Raw genomic sequence first — 22,589 nt, 5'->3', positions numbered from 1 at the left:
GTATGTGCAGCAAACAATCATTCTTCTTCGAGTGCTTGCTCATATCCATTCCATTAGGTGTGCGCGCGCCGCGTGCACGATCGTCGGAAGATTTTTACCCTAGCAACACCGGCGGGTCGGCTGTGGAGCCCCCTAGAGTGGCGCCTTCATGGCGCTGAATATATACCCCAGCCGACCCGGCGCCCCCTCAGTTCCTTCTTACCGCCCCTGACGGTCGTTGGAACTGTGGAGCGCGGCATAGCTGTCCTCCACTCTCCCTAGCTTACTTAGTCATTCAAAGTTATAGTTATAGTTGTAGTTCTAGTGTTTATAGTTAAATAGTTTTAAAGTTGTTATAGTTGTTATTGTAGTTCAGGGGATTAAGGGGGTCGTCTCCCCCTTTCTCCCCCGGCCGCGGGCCCGGGCTCATGCCCAACGCTCCCGGCTTCAAGCAGTGCGCCTCCTGCGCTAAGCCTATGCCAACGAGCGACCCGCACGACTCCTGTTTGAAGTGCCTGGGAGAGTCCCACCAAACAGACAAATGCAAGATCTGTAAGGCCTTCAAACCAAGAACCAAGAAGGAGCGGGACTTTCGGCTCAGGCAACTCCTAATGGAGGCGGCACTTAGCCCGGACACTCCTTCCACGGGCCAGACTCCGACGCCTAGCACTTCGGTGCGCAGTGCCCCGGCGGCACCGGCTATGACGACCACGCGAGTGGCGTCAGACAAGCCTCCCCGGCACCGGACCTCGTCGGCACCGCAAACACAGCAAGTGCCGCGGCGCCGGTCATTATCCCCAGGGCATAAAAAAGCCCATAAGACGGGGACGTCCGTGCCGAAGACGCCGGCTCCCCCAGTGCCGGGGGTAGAGCCGCGTCCGCCGGTGGAGCAACGGAAACAGGCGCCTCCAGCACCGTCGACTCCGGCGCCGAGGCCGTCGAGTCCGGTACAAATAGCGTCTCCACCGAGGCCGGCGGTGATACAGTGTCTCCCGTCGACTCCAGAGACCTTCGCGGCGGCGAGAGACTTGATAGCTCTCACGGAGCCGGCACCGCCTCAACCACCGGCACCGACTGTACCGTTGACTCGCCTGGTACAGTCAAGAGGGAAACCTGCCTTGATGCGCCCTCCATCACAAGGGCTGGAACCTCGGCGCCGATCCAGGTCCCGAAGCAGGTCCCCACGCCGCTCGCAGTCCCGGCACCGAATATCGTCTCGGCACCGGTCGTACTCGCGGCCAAGATCTTCGTCGCGGCACCGGTCTACGTCTCGGCACCGCTATGATCGTCGGCACCGATCAACGTCGAGACGTAGTTCTCGGCACCGCCACGCTCGACGCTCGACGTCGAGAGGCCGCTCCCGGCACCGGGCATACTCTAGGTCCTCGTCGAGGTCCAGATCTGACTCCCGGCACCGACGAGGTCATCGGCACCGGTCGCGGTCCCGGCACCGATCGCCGGCACCGCACAGAGATAGATCATCTCCGGACCGGCACCGTGCGGCACCGCAGACCACGGGGATCGTTTCATCTTTCGCGGCACCGCCATGGCCGTCAAGATCGGCGTCTCGCTCCTCGGAGGACCTGTCGAGATCGGCATACCCCCCTCAGGGGCAGGCCGAGGAACGAGACTTGGGCCATTGGCAGGAGAGGGCAGAGGACCACTCTCATGGACCATCTCACTGGTCGTTTTGGACCCCGTGGGCGTATCACCAGGAGCAAGGGGCTTCATTACCATCGACCTCTCGCTCGGGTCACTCGGTCAGAAGGGCCCCAGAATCCACCATCTCTCGGCCTCCGCCTGGAGGCATGGAGGCTTCTGTGTCCACACCACCCGACACCGTGGACCCAAGTGCAGGTGACGCTCCGACCCAAGACCAGGGGGACCGGGACCCCCCCTTGGATCCACTACCACCGGAGGCGTCCTCCTCCTCCTCTCCGGATGAGGCAGTGGCGGGCACTTCATGCACGGGTCCCCCTCCGATAGATCTTCGGGCTCACCAGGATCTCCTGCGCAGGATGGCCCGTAATATGGACCTGCAGACGGAGGAGATAGTGGAGGTGCACGACCCGATCGTGAATATCCTTGGATCGGATGCCCCATCGAGGGTGGCGTTACCCTTGATCCGCACGATCCAAACGAACGCGGATACGATATGGCAGACTCCTGCCTCCATTCCACCTACAGCGAGAGGGGTGGAAAGGAAATACTTTGTCCCATCTAAGGACTATGGGTACTTGTACACACACCCCCAACCGTGTTCACTGGTGGTGGAATCAGTGAATGCACGAGAGCGCCACGGCCAGCAGGCTGCAGCGCCAAAATCAAAAGAGGCTAAGCGGCTTGATCTGTTTGGCCGTAAGGTTTACTCAGCCGGAGGGCTACAACTTAGAGCGGCGAATCAACAGGCGCTACTGAGCCGCTACAATTTCAACTCCTGGAACTCTATGGGGAAGTTTAAGGAGTTGATTCCCCAAGAGTCCAGGGAAGAGTTTGGAGCCATGGTTGAGGAGGGTAAGAAGGTGGCTCGGACCTCCTTACAGGCCTCCCTGGACATAGCGGACTCGGCCGCAAGGACCCTGGCCGCAGGTATCGCTATGCGCAGGACCTCCTGGCTCCAAGTTTCGGGTTTGCCCCCTGAATTACAGCAGACCCTACAGGATTTGCCCTTTGAAGGACAGGGGCTGTTCTCGGAGAAGACGGACTCTCGATTGCAGAGCCTCAAAGACTCCAGGACAATCATGCGCTCCTTGGGGATGCATGTTGCGGGTCCCCAGCGCAGACCATTTAGGCCGCAGCCTCAACGTTTTTACCCCCCTCCACCTCGTCAGAGACAGGACCCTGCCAGAAGGCGAGGGCGAGGTGGTAGGAGAAGATGGGCTGGCCCTCAACCCGGTCAGAACCAAGGGCCACCAAGACCACCTTCAGGTCCTAGACAGAACTTTTGAAGGTGCGGTCGAGGACGGCGCCCCAGTCATCCCCCAGGATCCAGCTCCCTCCTTTCGGGATCGCCTCTCCCACTTCCACCGTGCTTGGTCCCTTATAACTTCGGACCGTTGGGTCCTCCGCATGGTGGAGAGGGGATACGCTATCCAGTTTTCTTCTATCCCCCCCTCCCACCCCCTTTCCCCGTCCCTCTTCAGGGACCCTTCTCACGAGCAACTTCTTATACAGGAGGTTTCTACGCTCCTGGCCATGGGGGCCATAGAGGAGGTTCCGATAGACTTAAGGGGCAGGGGATTTTATTCCCGTTACTTCCTGATCCCCAAGTCCAAAGGAGGTCTGCGGCCCATCGTGGACTTGCGCGGACTCAACAAATTCGTAGTAAAGTTGAAGTTCCGCATGGTCTCTTTGGGGGCCATTATCCCTTCCCTCGATCCTGGAGACTGGTTCGCCGCCCTCGACATGAAAGACGCATACTTTCACATCTCAATTTACCCACCTCACAGACGCTTCCTGCGATTCGTGGTAAACACGGTGCACTACCAATTTACAGTCCTTCCCTTCGGCCTATCCTCGGCCCCAAGGGTGTTCACGAAATGTATGGCTGTCGTGGCAGCGTACCTTCGTCGGCAAGGGATACAGGTGTTCCCGTACCTAGACGACTGGCTGGTGCGCGGTCGCACCAAGGAGCAAGTTCACGCTCACGTCCACAGAATAGTGCACACATTCAACAAGTTGGGCATCCTACTCAACAAGGACAAATCCACTCTAGAACTTACCCAGAGAATAGAATTCATCGGCGCAGTTCTAGACTCCAGACGTGCACAAGCCATCCTGCCAGACAACCGATTTGGCACCATCACGAACCTCATTCAAGGGCTCAAGGCCTTCCCAACTACCACGGTGAGGTCGTGCCTTACCCTGCTGGGTCACATGGTTTCCTGCACGTACGTAACCAGGCATGCCAGACTTCGACTTCGCCCGCTTCAAACCTGGGTGTCATCAATATACCGTCCACATCGGGACAGCCTGAACATGGTGGTCACGGTCCCGGACTCGGTCCTGGCCTCCCTCACCTGGTGGCTAGATCACACTGTAGTCTGCGAGGGGATGCCATTTCACGCCCCACAACCCTCCCTGCACCTGGTCACAGACGCGTCATCTCTGGGGTGGGGCGCCCATCTCAACGAACACCATACCCAGGGCCTGTGGACTGCATCCCAGTTAGCCCTACACATCAATGTTCGGGAACTGATGGCGGTACGCCTGGCGTGCCAGGCATTCCTCAATCTCCTACGTGGCCGCTGTGTGTTAGTTCTCATCGACAACACCACGGCCATGTTCTACATCAACAAGCAAGGAGGAGCACGTTCGTCAATTCTATGCCAAGAGGCCATTCGCCTGTGGGACTTCTGCATCGCCCACTCAATCCATCTCACGGCATCGTTCCTCCCTGGAGTCCAGAACACTCTAGCGGACCGACTCAGCAGGTCCTTCCAAACGCACGAGTGGTCTATCCGTCCGGACATTATACATTCCATCTTCCAGAGGTGGGGGTTTCCCCAGATAGACCTGTTTGCATCTCGAGACAACAGGAAGTGCCACGTGTTCTGCTCCCTACAAGGTCGAGCTCCGGGCTCCCTCTCAGATGCGTTTCTGCTTCCCTGGAAAGACCACCTGTTTTATGCCTTCCCTCCGTTTCCTCTGGTCCACAAGGTACTGCTCAAACTGCGCAGAGACCAGGCACAGGTAATTCTGATCGCTCCTGCGTGGCCAAGACAACATTGGTACACCACACTGTTGGAGCTCTCGGTTCAGACACCGATCCCGCTTCCGTTGGATCCGGATCTCATCTCTCAGGACCACGGCCGGTTGCGTCACCCCGACCTCCAATCACTCCACCTCACGGCGTGGCTGCTCCATGGTTCACCCAGGCAGAGCAGCAATGCTCGCACTCTGTACAACAGATTCTACTGAGCAGTAGGAAGCCCTCAACACGGACCACGTACCTGGCCAAATGGAAGCGGTTCTCCTGTTGGTGCGAACAAAGAGCCACATCCCCGTTGCAGGCACCCATTCCCCTTATTTTGGAATATCTCCTCTCCCTAAAACAGCAGGGGTTGGCGATATCTTCAATTAGAGTTCACCTGGCCGCTATATCGGCCTTTCACCCAGGGGAACTCGCGTCCTCGGTATTCTCTAACCCGATGGTCGTTAGATTCCTCAAGGGCTTAGACCGGATGTACCCACAACAACGTCAGCCCGTTCAGACGTGGGACCTCAACCTGATTCTCTCCAAGCTCACAGGTCCTCCATTCGAGCCACTGGCCACCTGTTCTCTTTTGTACCTATCCTGGAAGACAGCCTTCCTTGTAGCCATCACCTCAGCAAGGCGCGTTTCTGAACTCAGGGCGCTTACATCCGAGCCCCCTTATACAGTTTTCCATAAGGATAAAGTGCAGCTTCGTCCACATCCTGCCTTTCTCCCTAAGGTGGTTTCTCCTTTTCATATCAACCAGGACATCTTTCTCCCGGTCTTTCATCCCAAACCACATGCCACTCGCCAGGATCAACGTTTGCATTCCCTGGACGTACGAAGGGCCCTGGCCTTCTATATTGACCGCACAAAGCACTTTAGAAAGACGACGCAACTCTTCGTTGCAGTGGCCGACCGAATGAAAGGCTCACCGGTCTCCTCACAACGCCTATCCTCCTGGATTACGTCTTGCATCCGGACTTGCTATGACCTGGCAGGTGTCTCAGCACCGCACCTCACCGCTCACTCCACGAGGGCCCAGGCTTCCTCGACGGCTTTCCTGGCACAAGTTCCGATTCAGGACATTTGTAGAGCAGCAGTTTGGTCATCAGTCCACACATTTACAGCTCACTATGCACTAGTGCAGCAGTCCAGAGACGATGCTGCTTTCGGATCAGCGGTTTTGCACACAGCAATGTCTCACTCCGACCCCACCACCTAAGTTGGGCTTGGGAGTCACCTAATGGAATGGATATGAGCAAGCACTCGAAGAAGAAAAGACGGTTACTCACCGTTGTAACTGTTGTTCTTCGAGATGTGTTGCTCATATCCATTCCAAACCCGCCCCCCCGTCCCCACTGTCGGAGTAGCCGGCAAGAAGGAACTGAGGGGGCGCCGGGTCGGCTGGGGTATATATTCAGCGCCATGAAGGCGCCACTCTAGGGGGCTCCACAGCCGACCCGCCGGTGTTGCTAGGGTAAAAATCTTCCGACGATCGTGCACGCGGCGCGCGCACACCTAATGGAATGGATATGAGCAACACATCTCGAAGAACAACAGTTACAACGGTGAGTAACCGTCTTTTTCACTGCAAACTGATGTAGATAAATGAGGTATCATTCCGAGGTCATTTTTCTACTGATGTGCACATCATCAAAAATAACTAAAATCAAAAGTTGGACTGTAATAAGATAAGACTTAAGGCGTTTTAACCCACAGAAATGAAGCAAATAAGATTAAATCAACTGTATAAGAGGATAATAAGATGAAGCAATACTACCATCATCCAACTTTAGGTTATTTTACTCTATAGAGATGCCACAGAAATTATAAAAAATGAATGGTCAAATTATAGCTTTCTTATCTCAGGTGTGGCAGGAGGAGGAAGGTCACCTGGATTGGGATGGGCTGCTGGAAATAAGCATCTCAGCAGGATAGGAAAAACAGTCAGTCCAGAGCTGGCTGCAGTGCTACATCAGCTCTGTGCAGGGGCACTGCTATGCCCTCCCACTTTTTACCAGCCACAAGTGCGAGCGATGGGGGGAGATGTCGGAGAGGGGTGGCTTGAGGGGGTAAGGCCTCAGGGAAAGAGGGCAATGCGAGGGGGCGGGGCCATGGTTCAGATGCCCGTGGCCCTGTCAATTTTAGGGACCTTCCGTCACCCCTGGCTCTGTGGATCAAGACTGCAGCCTAAATGTGGGTTTCTGAACAGCAGAATAAATAACATCCATCCTGGATAAGGATAATCACGTGATAATCACCTAGCAGCACTTTGATCCTTTACAAATTATTAAGTTATTTAATAACAAAAACTGCACATATGCATTTACATGTACAGATATGCACAATGGTGAGCTCAAAGCAGTTACTAAATATACCAGTCATTGCCTGAGCTCATGTTACCCTTTCAATGAACACTACCGGGAAAACACTTCAACGGTACGGTAATGAGGGCAGTATAAAAACCTATATAACAGGGGTAGGCAACCTGCAGCACGTGAGCTGATTTTCAGTGGCACTCACACTGCCCAGGTCCTGGCCACCGGTCCGGGGGGCTCTGCATTTTAATTTAAAAGCTTCTGACTCCATACTGACAAGGCGCACCTCTGCACTGCCGCCCGGTGTCCTCTTGACCATGGTGCTGCTGGGCGGTTGCCCGGGTGACCCACCCCTAAGGCCAGCCCTCTTTATAGGTTACTATTATCTAATATTTTACTGTGCCCAAAGTGTGGTTTGCATCTCACAATACAGACCGAAACCCATTTCTGCCAATTAATTCACAATGATGGTCCCTAAATCCAGCAATTGGATCTGCATGGAGTCGCATTCAAATACCTGGCTCCAGCTGCAAAATGTTTACAATTTAATTTCAGAACTGATGGAAAGCAAAACAAAGCAGTGGACAGGTACGTGGTGGAATGGCAGAGGTGACATCAATAAGATTACATGGTTACTTAGGGCAAGTGCAAGGACGGTTTAATAAAACTTCCCCCGAGTCATGCAGCATCCCCTGACTAGTCCCCAAACTCTCCTGAATGCTGTCTCACCACTCTCTACAAGTTATAGCATGTATGACAGCTAGCTTTAGACATTTTGTTTTCTAGAACAAAGTTGTTGCACTCAAACTGTCAAACCCAAAGTTGCTTCAGGTCAATAACCAGCATGATATGGCCAAACCCCATCAAAATTAGGACTCCTTTTGGAGGAAAAAAAAATATATGGCCCAAATTTACCAGAGAGGTTACCAAGGGGGTGGGAGGGAATGTACTGGGGGTCAGTGGCTCTGGCCAGGGTGGTATTGGGGGGGTTATACTGGGGGGTCAGTAGCTCCAGCAGGGACAGTATCGGGGGGCTGTACCGGGGATCAGTGGCTCCAGCCGGGGCCGTACCGGGGTGGGGAGGTGGGTGTACCGGGCGTCAGTGTCTCTGGCCGGGGCCGTACCGGGGTGGGGAGGTGGGTGTACCGGGCGTAGGTGTCTCCGGCCGGGACCGTACCGGGGGGTTGTACCGGGCGTCAGTGGCTGTGGCCAAGGCGGCACCGGGGGGTTGTACCGGGCGTCAGTGGCTGTGGCCAAGGCGGCACCGGGGGGTTGTACCGGGCGTCAGTGGCTGTGGCCAAGGCGGCACCGGGGGGTTGTACCGGGCGTCAGTGGCTGTGGCCAAGGCGGCACCGGGAATCAGTGTCTCCGGCCGGGACGTACCGGGGTGGGGGGTGGCTGTACTGGGCGGAGGGAGGGGGCTGTGGCCGGGGCGGTATCGAGGGGCTGTACGGGGAGGGTGCTGTGGCCGGGGCTGTACCGGGGGTCAGTGTCTCCAGCCGGGGCGGTACCGGGAGGGGGCGGTACCGGGGGTCAGTCTCTCCGGCCGGGCGGCTGTACCGGGGGGAGGGGATTGTGGCCGGGGCAGTATCGGGGGGCGGTACCGGGAGTCAGTGTCTCCGGCCGGGCGGTACCGGGGTGGAGGGTGGCTGTGACCGGGGCGGTATCGGGGGGGCTATACCGAGGGTCACTGTCTCCGGCCGGGGCGGTACCGGGGGTCACTGTCTCCGGCCGGGGCGGTACCGGGGGTCACTGTCTCCGGCCGGGGCGGTACCGGGGTGGAGGGTGGCTGTGACCGGGGCGGTATCGGGGGAGCTATACCGGGGGTCACTGTCTCCGGCCGGGGCGGTACCGGGGGTCACTGTCTCCGGCCGGGGCGGTACCGGGTTGGAGGGTGGCTGTGACGGGGGCTGTACCGGGGGTCAGTGTCTCCGGCCGGGGCGGTACCGGGTTGGAGGGTGGCTGTGACGGGGGCTGTACCAGGGGTCAGTGTCTCCGGCCGGGGCGGTACCGAGGTGGAGGGTGGCTGTGACCGGGGCGGTATCGGGGGGGCTATACCGGGGGTCAGTGTCTCCGGCCGGGGCGGTACCGGGGGTCACTGTCTCCGGCCGGGGCGGGTACCGGGGTGGAGGGTGGCTGTGACCGGGGCGGTAGCGGGGGGCTGTACCGGGGGTCAGTGTCTCCGGCCGGGGCGGTATCGGGGTGGAGGGTGGCTGTGACCGGGGCGGTAGCGGGGGGCTGTACCGGGGGTCAGTGTCTCCGGCCGGGGCGGTACCGGGTTGGAGGGTGGCTGTGACGGGGGCGGTACCGGGGGTCACTGTCTCCGGCCGGGGCGGTACCGGGGGTCACTGTCTCCGGCCGGGGCGGTACCGGGGTGGAGAGTGGCTGTGACCGGAGCGCTAGCGGGGGGCTATACCGGGGGTCAGTGTCTCCGGCCGGGGCGGTACCGGGGTGGAGGGTGGCTGTGACCGGGGCGGTATCGGGGGGCTGTACCGGGGGTCAGTGTCTCCGGCCGGGGCGGTACCGGGGTGGAGGGTGGCTGTGACCGGGGCGGTATCGGGGGGCTGTACCAGGGGTCAGTGTCTCCGGCCGGGGCGGTACCGGGGGGCTGTACCGGGGGTCAGTGTCTCCGGCCGGGGCGGTACCGGGTTGGAGGGTGGCTGTGACCGGGGCTGTACCGGGGGTCAGTGTCTCCGGCCGGGGCGGTACCGGGGGGCTGTACCGGGGGTCAGTGTCTCCGGCCGGGGAGGTATCGGGGGGCTGTACCGGGGGAGAGGGGGCTGTGGCCGGGGCGGTACCGGAGGGCTGTACCGGGGCTCCGGCCCCGCTCGCTCACCTTTTTGATGTTGGATTTGGAGGCGGGGTGAAAGTCTTTCTTGCACATGAAGTTGGCGAAGGATTTCCCCATGGCGGCGGCGGCGGCGGCGGCGCTGGGGCCGGGTCAGGCTCGAGTCGCTCTGCTGCGCCAGGCCGGGCCCAAGCTTCCGGGGCAGGGGGCGGGGCTTCCTGCAGGGGGCGGGGCGGGCGGCGGGACACCTGCCCCCACACGGAGTCGGGCGGCGGGACGCGTGCGCCAGGTGAGACCTGCGCGGGGCCCGCCCGGGCCTGACAGCCCGTAGCCCCGCCCCGCGGGATCCCCCCTCCCTCCGCTGACAGTTCCTGGTCCCTACAGGATCCCTGATCCACCCCCCCCGCCCGCTGGGCGCGCCTGGCCCCCGCGGGATCCCGTACCCCGCCCCCTCTTGAGGGGAACAGCGAGACGAGCTCGGGCTGCAATAACGGCGCCGCTGCCGTAGCGGGTGGGGGCTGCTGCCCGTCCGGGAGCAGGGAACGCGGCCTCGAGTCCCGGCTACCGCAAGGCACTGCTCCGTTTGCCATTTTGCACGTCAGCTCTTGCCCAGAGGGTGGTTTCTAAGTCTGTGGTTCGGGGACCTATGCCAGAAAAAAGTAATCGTGCAGCTACCGGTGCGCTAGCCTGCAGTCCTCGGTCAAATGCCTTCCTTGCACTCGGCTCCTAGGCATGTCTGGGAAGCACCCCCGCCTCTGAATTTTAACTTCATTCTTGTACACGATTATTTATTTCAAGGATGGCTTCGAGAACCACTGAACCTTGCTCCTGTGACACATTTGTGGCGCTGCCTCCAGCAACAGTCGGCAGCCGGGTTGTTTTTGGAAAAAATTCAGATAGACCCTCTGATGAAGTGCAAGAGATAGTCTATTTCCCTGCTGCTTCTCATAAGGCAGGAGACCAGCTTGAGGTAAGAGCAAAGTGTTCGTGAACAGAAACTAAGGGTGCTTGTCCACCATATAATACAAATAGTAAAGAATTAAACATTAGTTTAAAAAAAACTCCTAGGTTTGGCCAAGCACAAGATGTAAAATGGTATAAGTTTCGTATTACTGTGTAATAGCACAGCCGGACCGTAACCCTCCATCAAAAATACCCCCTGACTTAGTGCAGTGAGAGTCAGCTCAGTGCACCCCCTCAGATTCTGCTTTTGAGGACTTTCTTTTATTTGATGCACTCTAAACCCACTTTTTGTGGGTCCCATTCTAAGTCATGCTTGGCCTTTTGTGATGAAGATTGCTGTTAGTAGCATGTTAGTTTATTTATAGATACCCAACATCTCCTACAGCAGAAAATCTAGACCCTGATCTTGCTGCAGCATAGAAGTTAGTTTGCGGGCCTTTTGAAATATGTAGCTAACTACCTCCCTAGCCCTGTTTAACAACCAATGACCTTGATTGGAGAACTATTTTAAAATATCAGAGGGGTAGCCTTGTTAGTCTGAATCTGTAAAAAGCAACAGAGGGTCCTGTGGCACCTTTAAGACTAACAGAAGTATTGGGAGCATAAGCTTTCATGGGTACGAACCTCGCTTCTTCAATGCAAAAAGAAGAACAGGAGTACTTGTGGCACCTTAGAGACTAACAAATTTATTAGAGCATAAGCTTTCGTGGACTACAGCCCACTTCTTCGGATGCATATAGAATGGAACATATATTGAGGAGATATATATACACACATACAGAGAGCATAGACAGGTGGGAGTTGTCTTACCAACTCTGAGAGGCCAATTAATTAAGAGAAAAAAAACTTTTGAAGTGATAATTAAGCTAGCCCAGTACAGACAGTTAAGAAGTGTGAGAATACTTACAAGGGGAGATAGATTCAATGTTTGTAATGGCTCAGCCATTGCACTTCAATGCAAGTTCTTACCCACGAAAGCTTGTGCTCCCAATACTTCTGTTAGTCTTAAAGGTGCCACAGGACCCTCTGTTATTTTAAAATAGATAGAGTTTGGGGATCCAAAGTATGTGCGGGTATCCCTCTAATCATTTGGATAGGAAGCCAGATATTATTTTGTCTTCCGATGCAAATTAGGAATGGAGAACCCTTAAAGAGAGTTTGTTCCTATTAATTATACTACGTCACTTACATAGTATATACATGTATTTCTATTGAATTTGGGTTTTTTTAATGATAGTTTACTATTGTATGGCTTTGTGGGATAAGGAGAAGAGGGGGAATTTTAAGTAAGATATGATTTTGTTGGTTGTTGTTGGAAGCTCCTCTCACAAAGGAAATCTAGCTGAATGAAAACTTTCAGGCCCTGCATTCATTAAGTAGCTTTTTGATTACATTTCTCATGCCATGGTTTATGTTGCAGTGCACTTATATAGAAATTGAGCAAGCAGCAAAAACATACGCGGTTGTTTTGAGTCGTCCATCTTGGATATGGGGTGCTGAAATGGGAGCCAATGAACATGGAGTTTGCATTGGGAATGAAGCAGTGTGGGGACGAGAAGAAGTCTGTGATAATGAAGCACTTCTAGGCATGGACCTCCTCAGGTTGGTACATACTCTAATTGTATTTAGATAGATATACTATGTTGAATTTGGTTTTAAGTTATAACCCAGATACATGTTTTTATATAGAAACGAACATATCTCTGAAGGCAAGGACTCTGCCTTCTCTGCTGTTCTGCTCTTGGTTAAATTATGAACACTTCTAGGAAGAAAGGCCTGCTCCAACTTCTGTTAAAGTCATTGTGAATCTTTGAGGTGGCTGAGAATTAACGTGGACTGTGCAAATGAAGAACAGGAGTACTTGTGGCACCTTAGAGACTAACAAATTTATTAGAGCATAAGCTTTCGTGGGCTAGAGCCCACTTCTTCAGATGCATATAGAGTGGAACATATATATATACACATCTCCTCAATATATGTATGTATGTGTATATATATATATATGTATGTATGTGTATATATATACACATCTCCTCAATATATGTATGTATGTGTATATATATATATGTATGTATGTGTATATATATACACATCTCCTCAATATATGTTCCACTCTATATGCATCTGAAGAAGTGGGCTCTAGCCCACGAAAGCTTATGCTCTAATAAATTTGTTAGTCTCTAAGGTGCCACAAGTACTCCTGTTCTTTTTGCGGATACAGACTAACACGGCTGCTACTCTGAAACTTGTCATTGTGCAAATGAAGATATTAGAAATTGTTCTATCAGTACTACTAGAATATTTTTAAAGATATAATTATGAATTGAAATTCTCACTGCACACAATTGCAGTTGGAGGGATTGGGGTTATGCCATGTAATGTTCTTCCCCCAATTTTTTTCTGTCACAGTTTTGGTCACAGATCCCCAAATAAAACAAATGTACAAAAACAAAAAAAGGCCAGCTTCTTTTTTTGCCAATTTCCAGTTGGCCAGAAACAAGCAATTAAGAACAAAACAAGTCTTACTATGGTAGAAGTCTCTGCCAATAGTTTAACCCTTTTTTCTTAATTCAAAGCAGGCAGTTAATTCCCACCTGGGAATGGGGGGTGAATGAGGACACGTCCTAGGAACCTTCTTCCTCCCTCACACACTTCCATTTTATTGCATCCTCCCCCATGGAGGAGGCACAGCCAATCAGATATACAGTCCAGCAGCTTAACAAGGAACTCAGGTAGGTTCCTCCTTTCTTCCCAGTGAAGGGGTCTGATCCCTTTCTGGTTTAGACAGGGACAGGGTACCCACACCCCACCACAGTATTCACTGTTCAGATTCAACTTGAATATTCATGTTCAAGAATTCTTTTAAAACAAGATAAGTACATAAGGTAACATCTTAATTTTGGTTTAGGCTTGGACTCGAAAGAGCAGATACAGCTGAAAATGCCCTCACTGTCATGGTTGACTTGCTAGAAAAATATGGACAAGGAGGAAACTGTATGGAGAGTCACATGGCATTTACCTACCATAACAGTTTTCTGATAGCTGATAGAAAGGAGGCGTGGGTACTGGAGACTTCAGGAAAATACTGGGCAGCAGAGAAAATAGAAGGTATGAGTAACATTCATTAGGGTTTTAAATATTCCCACTGCAATAGCATTAGTAATTCCCCACTTTTCATATACCAATTGCTTCATTAGGATGTGGGGGATCCAGCTAGCTTCTGGGTACGTGTGTGCCACGCTGCTTTCATGTCACTAGCAGAAATGGGTCTTTAGAAGGGACTTAATTGTAGGCAGAATAGGGGCTTACAGATGAGCTCAGGGAGGTTGTACCATATATAGGGGGCCACAGAGGTGAATGGGAAAGCAAACATCGATGGAGGAGAGAACATGGGCAATGTAAAGCATGACAAGAGAATGGCAGAATTATGTAGAGCTTTAAGGGTGGTGACAAGATGTTTAAAAACTGATGTGATGATAGATTTGGAGCCACAGGAAGGATTCAAAGAGGAGTGAGCAGATCAAATTGATGGGCAGAGAAGATGATTGTTTGGGAGGCCGGTATAGTAGTTGAGCTGGAATATAACGAGAACCTGCACAAACCACTTGGCTGTGGGAATGGAAATAAAAGTGAATATCAGAGCTGCAGTGGATGAAGCAGCAGCAGCAGAATTTGGATCTGGCCTGGATGTGTGTGATGGGGGGAGAGAGAGAGAAGCCAAAAATATCCCCATGACTGCAGGGGAACTCAGCAGGTTACATGAGAACTTCAAAAAAGCTGTAAAATATAAAATACGTTTCAGTAAGCTAAATGTAAACAAATAAAATACTGGATAAATCACTGCGTAAAAGACACTAAATGATCTCTTTCCCCACTTTACAAACAGAGGGTGTGCGGAATATCTCCAACCAGCTCTCTATCACAACCAAGATTGATCGGGAACATCCCACAATGAGAGATTACGCTAAGAGCAAAGGCTGGTGGGATGGTGAAAAAGAATTTGATTTTGCTGCTGTATATTCCTACGTAAATACTGCCAGAATGACAACTTCAAGGGGCAGATACTGTGAAGGCTATAAGCTACTGAATAAACACAAAGGTACCCATTATTATTTGACTGTAGCAAATCACAAAGTATGTAGTATGCTGTGTGCATTTAATTCAAGCGATTAAAATGTCTGCTATGGTAGTAAGTACATACACTGGATTAATTCAATAATAATTCAATTGAAGACAATATTAGAGTGATTGGATTTTTAAGGGCTGTTCACTATTTTTAAGTTTTCTAATATTTTTTGCATCTTTCTGAATTGGGTGGAGAGAAATCATAAACAAATTTTATATATTAAACATTTAATACTGCAGCCATACCTATAGGCCAGGGCTGGGCAAACTTTTTGGCCCGATGGTCACATCTGGGTATGGAAATTGTATGGCGGGCCATGAATGCTCACAAAATTGGTGTTGGGGTGCGGGAGAGGGCGAGGGCTCTAGCTGGGGGTGCAGGCTCTGGGGTGGGGCTAGAAATGAGGCGTTCAGGGTGTGGAAAGGGGTTCCAGGCTCAGGCAGGTGGGTTATTTTCCATCCACCTACTTGCCAGAAAAAAAAAGAAGACTTCCAAAAATTCACTGCCACCCATACAAGCTTGGGAAAGCTTTGGGGCAGGCCTCTATTAGTACAGTGCCTAACTGAACCCACCTCTGAACACTATTTTCATATGAATATGAAGTCATTCTGCCTAATCTCACCTTTTTTTTTTGTTGGACTTGAAGATACTCATATTAAAAACATAGATTTAAAAAATGTTACTGTTAAAATTATATAGTCTAGTAAAACACCCTGTCTGAAAGCAGGATAAAGGAATTTACAGCACTATCAGAGGAAATTCTTAATTACCAACTTATGAACATGACTTTTTTCACATTTATGCAGAGAGAAACTACTACTTCTCTTCCAACTGCTTCTGTGTGGCAGCTTTTAACTGTGTTACATATACCTCAAAATAGCATCTGTATTCACTGTTGCATTTGAAATGATTAATCTAAACGGAAATCAAATTGCATCCCTGGGTGTTTTGTTTTTTTGAGCTGTCACCCCAGCTTTAGCACTTATTCACTGCATGCTAGGGAATTACCTATAGATATCTTACTCTGGTGATCATGTAAATCTTGCATCCATTTTGGGAATTGCAGGTTTTGAATACTTAATACCTGTATTATAGCAGTGTTAAGGGGTCTATCAGCATTTTCACCTAAATCCCCATTTTCCGGCATTCACCTCAACCATTTTTAAATCACCCTAGGTATTCAAATTATCAGCCTGATATAGTTTCATTTCCTTTAGATTTTTTTTTAAATCCATGCCTTAAAAGTGATTTAATTTAGAGCAGCAACAAAGGCATAGTTATCATACTCTACCCTTCCAAGCTTCTTCTCCCAATAGCTTAAAAAAAAAAGTCTTCCAGTCTACTGATCTTTGGTGTGTGGAGAAACTTTTAAAATAGCTATGATATTTATATTTGTAAAGTAGCTACTGAGAGACTATATGATGAACCCAGGAGAATCAAAAACCTGATCTAGACAAGAGAAATTTCATACATAGTGCCTGCTGGACAAGCTGCTGACCTGCACTCAATCTTGCTTTGCAATGACTGACCTTGACCAAATATGAAAACTGCCTCCTCTCTTTAGTGTCCTTCATTTGCCTGTCTGGTTTACTGTGATGAATTCCTCTTGCTGGTTTCCTCCAGCCCCTTGTGCCCATACACTGGAGAAGAGTGCACATGGTTAATTAACCATGTGCAATTCTTGAAGCGCAGCATGGGTTGCAACTTGCATCATTTACAGGGAACCTTGGACAAGTCAACTGAAGTTTTCTCACGGAGCAGCAGTCCTTTCTTAGTTCAACTAGAAATGGCAAGGCCATTTAAACTAGAAATCCTAATCCACTGAGAGATGGTATGAGGGAAACATTGCATGTGTAGGAGGTTTCAAGTTGCCAATATCCCTTTAAAATGGAAAAACCAATGAATAGATTATCTGTTTCTCTCTTTTATATAAGCAGTTATTCACCTGTTATACTGGATTTGGAGAAAACATGTCTGTAGATGCCCTTGTTAAAATATTGTCAGTACATCACTAGGCATTCACATAAACCACTACAGTATATAAAAAACAGAGGCAGCATTTGAACGCTAACTACTTTAAAATAATTTACTATTAGAATTTTCACAAGAACAGCCAATACCAATGAAGGGGTTCCGTTCACCCCATCTCAGAAAGAAAATTATTTTCACAAGGATGCTGAACTCAAGTTTGCCTTATTTAGTTTGGTGCTTGCTGATCAGTATTACATAGCCCTTCACAAGTGGCTACGTTAGTGTGGTTCCATTCCATTCAAGATATAAAACTGATTGTTCTCAAGTGCGTCATTTCAGCGGGTCATCTTGAAATATAAATTACCTGGGAAGTAAAATAGTAATAGTCTAATCTCTTCGAGGTGCATTTTCAAAGCAGTGCATAGGAAATCCACATAAAGTTGTTATTAGTTTTACATTTTCAAAGCAGTCTAGTGGGATTTGTACAGAGATAATACCAGTAAGCAATACTGTGATTTGTCTGCTTAACTCCCACATAGCATTTAGGAAGTTTAGTCTTTAATCTTGAACTATGAATTTTCATCTGAAAAGTTATTTTTTCTGAACTATTTGCTAGGCTTATTATTTATCATACACTTTGGAAGTCCAAAATACATTTGTTATAGCACTTGAGTCATAAATGCAATATCTCATTGTCATTTCCTTATCAGAAAAGATAAAAATAAAACAGTAATCTTATTTGCTATTTTAAACATGTGGCTTATTTCAGTATGTATATGGGCTGAAGGATCGATTGCTTTTATCACAGAGCTAAAGTGTCTCTTTCATGTTTTTAACTACTGTGTAAGAAGCTAGTTTGATATCCCTTGTTTTGCACCTGTTGGCCTTTTTGCCAACATAGCATATTAACATGAACATTATCTTTGAAAAATGTGAGGAGTAAAGCAAACAGTTCTAGAGTAGCTGGTATTTAGTTGCTAATAGTCTTGTATGTAAATTCATTATTTTGTATTTTAAACAGGCAATATAACTTCTGAAACAATGATGGAAATTCTTCGGGATAAAGAGAGTGGCATTAATATGGAAGGAGGATTTATGACAACTGGAAGTATGGTCTCCATCCTACCTCAGGAGCCTAATCTCCCTTGTATTCATTTCTTTACGGGAACTCCAGACCCTGACAGGTGATGCAATAACTAATTAAAATGAAAAGTTAGCAAATGTTTTCTAAGTTATAAGATGGTGTCATTTACTTGCTTATTAGTTTCATTTTATTATTATTTTAAAACAAGTCCTGAAATGTAGCGAGTGCCAAATGCATAAGTCATAATTTAGGGGTTCATTACCCCTTTACGTACATATAGAACATTGATGTAAATGTGGGGAGACTTCATACACATTTTATCTGAGTAATTACAACAAGGCTACGAGTTATTTGATGCCTTTCTCCAACGGGAGTAGAGGGGATAAATGAAAGGAAAATACAAGGAGGCATTGACTTCTGCTTGGTACCTTTAATAAAACTATATCAATAAAGGATCTGTGTTCTGTTTCCTCTCTCTAGGTCTGTTTTTAAGCCTTTTATTTTTGTGCCAAATATTACTCAGTTACTAAAAACCAGCTCACCAACATTTGGTCATGATGATCCAGTGAAGAAGCAGCCACGGTTTCTGACTAAGCCAGATCGAAGACATGAACTCTATAAGCAACATGAAAGTGCTGCTGTGGTTATGGAAACCTTCAAGGTACGTTCGATTTCAGTGCAAGGTGGTGATTTGGGTAATTCACTCCACTCGTGGTTTGCAGATGTGATACTATTTAATGCTCCAGTTTGTTGGACGGTAAAGAATATTCATGTAGTGCACCAGTGTACAATCTATTCAGCCTCTAGTATGTACACATTTCAGAAATGCCCAGGAGCCATCATCAATCCTTCAACTATTTCCCTAGGCTCAGGCATGGCCAGTCAAACGTCTGTCCTGCTCAGCCTAGGATTCCCAAAGCCTGGAATGGAGCAGACCAGACTACTCTTTCCATCTCCTGTAATTGCACCAGCCAGACTGTGGGGGTACTATTCAACAGCCCCAGCACGGAAGGAATGGCCCCTGGTCAGAGCACTCCCAGCAATCACAATTGCTGCTCTTGGGTCTAAAGGGAGGGGTTGGGGTGCCTGTTACCACTTCCTTGTAGCGACAGGATTGATTCGAACACTTCAGTTTTAAAGTCACAGGCTTTTCTTCGTAAGTCTCCCTTGAATGCCCCACATTGGACACCACTGAATAAGTACATCAATGTGCTCAGCACCGGTTTGAGTTAATATCATAATAGCTTGCGATGGTACTGCCTGAGCTCCAGATTGCATGTTGAATGATGAGGATTTTAATTTAAATCAGCTAGTGGTACCATGGACTTGCTGTAATAAATATTAGTGTATTCTTCATAAATTGCTCTGACCAATGGTGTATGTAGGCCAATATGAGGATGATCAGTTACAAAAAGGCTGAGGTTTGGAGTCTGCTTAGACTCACCAGAAGGAGTTCAGTATAAAGCCCTGTAACCACTCGGGCCAGGTCTAAAGTACACTGGGGGTTGATGCACTCTTTGGAGCAGTGTATATGGGAGCAGCGGCGGGTAGATGGGTGGGAAGGGGGCTGTAGCTAGGTACCACAATGGACATGGAGGGTGAAGGGGGAGTGGGGAGGAGCTGCAGGGAGCCCAGTTTTGTGTAAATACAGGGTTAGGAAGCACCACGTTCCTCTGACCACGGCTCTGCTTCTAATACCCCACTCAAACTGAAAGCAGGGTAAGTGGGAGGGAGAACATGATTTTAGGGGTTCTAGGTGGTCGATGAGTTAGTCAAGTCCCCTCTGCGGGAAGACACTGCAGGTGTTGCTACCTTAGCTAATTTAGACTAAAATGATGAAAGGGGAGTAGGGATGAATATTATGGGATGTTTGACTCTGAGGGAGATGGGGACCTCTGGTTTTCACCAAGTATTATTGGAAAATAGATGCTAAATATAGAAATCCTGGAGTATTTATTACCAAGAGTAGTGTGATTGGCTTCTCTCGGGCTGGGCCCTCCCTATCACTCCTGCCAGCTCCTTTGTTCTAACTGCCAAGGATGTGGCATCAAGCCAGTCATTTTTCTGGATTTCCTGACTCTTCTGTTTCCTACGCCTAAGTCCAGTGGTCTTCCTTTCCTTTTCATACCATCTTTAGTCAGGCTCCAGTTGTAGCTCCTGGTGACACTGTTCCACTAATACATCCTCAGAAGAAACTTGAAGCAGCGGAGCAGTAAGCACACCAGCCCCAGATGAGGATTTCAGAGCATGCTTACTGCATTAGTACAGCGTACAGCTCTGCCACACTGTGACTGTGTTTACATTAGGAGTAGCGAGAGCCCTAATTTCCATCAGCACAAATAAGCTGATGACAGCAATGGGCAAGACTGTCGCCTAGACAGGGCTCAGGCTTTGATCACTGTTTTGTTTAAGGCTGCTAAGGGCAGGTCAAGACTATATGATATGAAACAAGCTCCATTTCCTTTTTGGTACCACCTTAGAGAATTACAGGCCCCCGTTTTCCTCATCAGCAGAATTGCCTGTTGTGGAGCAGGGAGGCTAGTTGCTGACTTCTAAAAGGTCACTGTTTTTGTTGAAGTATTTAAACTTTCAGTCCAAAAATGGATGCCATCCAAAGACAGGGCTATTCAGAATCTAAACATACCCCCATTTCTAAAAAGGCACTTCTGCACAATGAAGTTTTGCTGGTGAAAGCACTGAAGCTTTTATTTTTACCATTCCAGCCCTTCACACTAAAGGTTTGCAAGTTGTAGGTAGATGGGACAAATACTGTATGAGGGACAGAGCACCTGAGCAAGAACACTGTGTAACCTACACAAACTGGACAGCATTATTCCCACTACCATCACAAATTGTTGTTATGGGCACAGGTACAAGAGCCTAAGTAGGAAGATGATTGACTATAGCAAGACTGTTTTAAACTGTACAGTGTGGTTAGAGTTTCATTGGGAAATGTATTTTTTTGTTTTTGTAGGAAAAGGGTAAAGAGATGCTGGAACAGATTCGGAAGCTGGAGAAAGAGAAAATTAGCAAGATGGAATCAATCCTGCAAAAGGGATGTCTTGATGTTAACCAAGCTGTTAACCTTTTTTCACAGTGTGTGGAAGAGGAAATCAACACATATTGCCTAAGTGTATAAATCACATGCAGTGGAATTTGGTCTTGGTGATCTTCATCCCTTGTAGTTGTATGGCTCTAGGGATCAAATCTTACTTTCCAAAAGTAATTTTTCATTGATGATTAGGCATTTAGCATCTTATACATGGGCTTTTGATAATGATCAAACAAGAAAGGTTTTCAAAGGTAGGGAATAGTTTTACCTTTAAGTGACACTTGGCTGTAGATAAAGAATTTGACAACTAGGTGAAATTCTAGTTAGAACCAACTTGATTAACAACTAAATATTAAAAGGCCTAGTAGGTATTGAAATGCTTGGTTATTTTACGATTAAGATTTTCATTCGCTGCATCTTTGATTTGAACAACTCACTCTGTGAATATGCATGTAGATTTTATACTCAAGAAGTGTTACTCAAGTTGATCATCACAGCATAATTTCACTGTCTGAATTAAAACGGACAAGTGAGGACTCTTCAAAATGGAGAAGCCACTATTATGCATCATCTTTGAGATTATTTTATTCCTGTAAAACAAATGTCGCAGCACCAATACTTATTTTAACTCTCTGCTAATAATCCTCCACTTGTACTATTGCCATACTAAGAAAAATATTTTACTTGTCAGGAATAAGTTTTCATGACAGTTGTACACTAGGATAGACTATAGCTCAATCTAGTATTACTCTAATAGGATACATGTACTTTACACTTGCATTGCCACTTCCACAATTATGGATGACAAGTTAACTTTCAAATTAACACACTGAGTACGAGTATGCCTAAAGTAATCTGCCATTTTAAAACCAAATTACAGCTTCAACTTTACAATAACTAAGTTGTACTGAAATGTGTTAAAATGGCTTAGACTTTCAAGTTGCTTTAAGGTAACGAGTGTTTGGTATCTTAGCAATACAAAATGTCCTGCCAGTTACCACAAAACATTTAAGCTTTGACATCCTTATACATTTGTTAACCTTTATTTAGAAAGAAGTGTTTTGGTTTTATGTACTACTCTATGATTACTTTGAAATGAATTCTGCCAGTGCACTTTTCAAGACAGCACTGGATTGTTTTTCATAACAATCTTTTTATTGAATCATTGCCTGTTTAAAACACACAAGAACAATGAATAATAGGTCTGAGTATTTAAAGATCTGAAGTGTGCATACTCTTACAGCATGACAGTTTTAAAGAGAGACTCTTTAAACTTTTCTTCTTTAGATGAACACCTTGTTATTTGTAACTTGTCTTGCCAAAGCTGCTAATTTATTAAAGATTTATTTCAACAAAGCTAAATCCTTGACCCTGTATTAAAGTCATTGTAACATTACCTTCATATTCTTGGCAAGAGAGTGGAAGTACAGATGCAGGATTCTGACTTCATTCATACAGAAATCAAGCAAAAGGTAAGGTAGACTTGTAAAAGAGAAAATACCTAAAAGTATCTGAAGTATAGAATATATAAAAATAACGGGTGATATTACTGGGATACTAAAAATCAGTTCAAATTGTCTGTAACCAGTTAGTAACTGCAATCAGTATT

The 22,589-nt window shown here is 48.4% G+C and overlaps 2 protein-coding genes across 3 annotated transcripts in view; one reads left to right on the top strand and one right to left on the bottom strand.

Moving 5' to 3' along the window:
• CIR1 (corepressor interacting with RBPJ, CIR1) overlaps positions 1-9,978 on the bottom strand; it is a 45,008-nt gene extending 35,030 nt beyond the window's left edge. The window contains exon 1 of the mRNA XM_054043361.1: positions 9,833-9,978. Coding sequence (XP_053899336.1) covers positions 9,833-9,904 — 72 coding nt within the window. The 5' untranslated portion in view covers positions 9,905-9,978. The remainder of the gene's footprint in view (positions 1-9,832) is intronic.
• Positions 9,979-10,023: 45 nt separating this feature from the next.
• SCRN3 (secernin 3) lies at positions 10,024-22,342 on the top strand. 2 transcript variants are annotated; one of them, XM_054043363.1, is made up of 8 exons: positions 10,024-10,073; positions 10,583-10,754; positions 12,168-12,349; positions 13,656-13,855; positions 14,634-14,846; positions 17,866-18,028; positions 18,409-18,589; positions 20,903-22,342. In XM_054043363.1, exons 2-8 carry the CDS (start codon positions 10,584-10,586, stop codon positions 21,065-21,067), a joined length of 1,275 nt encoding a protein of 424 aa, XP_053899338.1. In that variant the 5' UTR covers positions 10,024-10,073; position 10,583; the 3' UTR covers positions 21,068-22,342. The 2 variants fall into 2 exon arrangements, with proteins under 2 accessions (XP_053899338.1, XP_053899339.1); XM_054043364.1 differs by lacking the exon at positions 10,024-10,073 and adding an exon at positions 10,130-10,461.
• Positions 22,343-22,589: the final 247 nt, after the last annotated feature.

This window comes from Malaclemys terrapin, chromosome 11 (genome assembly GCF_027887155.1).
Source record: "Malaclemys terrapin pileata isolate rMalTer1 chromosome 11, rMalTer1.hap1, whole genome shotgun sequence".
Lineage (NCBI taxonomy): Eukaryota > Metazoa > Chordata > Testudines > Emydidae > Malaclemys > Malaclemys terrapin.
This window is presented reverse-complemented; position numbering and strand designations above follow the sequence as displayed.

Excerpts from the sequence above, each read along its gene's own strand:
- SCRN3 (XM_054043363.1), top strand. The coding sequence starts at position 10,584 with ATGGCTTCGAGAACCACTGAACCTTGCTCCTGTGACACATTTGTGGCG. Across the intron at positions 10,755-12,167 it reads AGGCAGGAGACCAGCTTGAG|TGCACTTATATAGAAATTGA; the intron begins GTAAGAGCAAAG and ends TTTATGTTGCAG. Across the intron at positions 14,847-17,865 it reads GCTACTGAATAAACACAAAG|GCAATATAACTTCTGAAACA; the intron begins GTACCCATTATT and ends TATTTTAAACAG.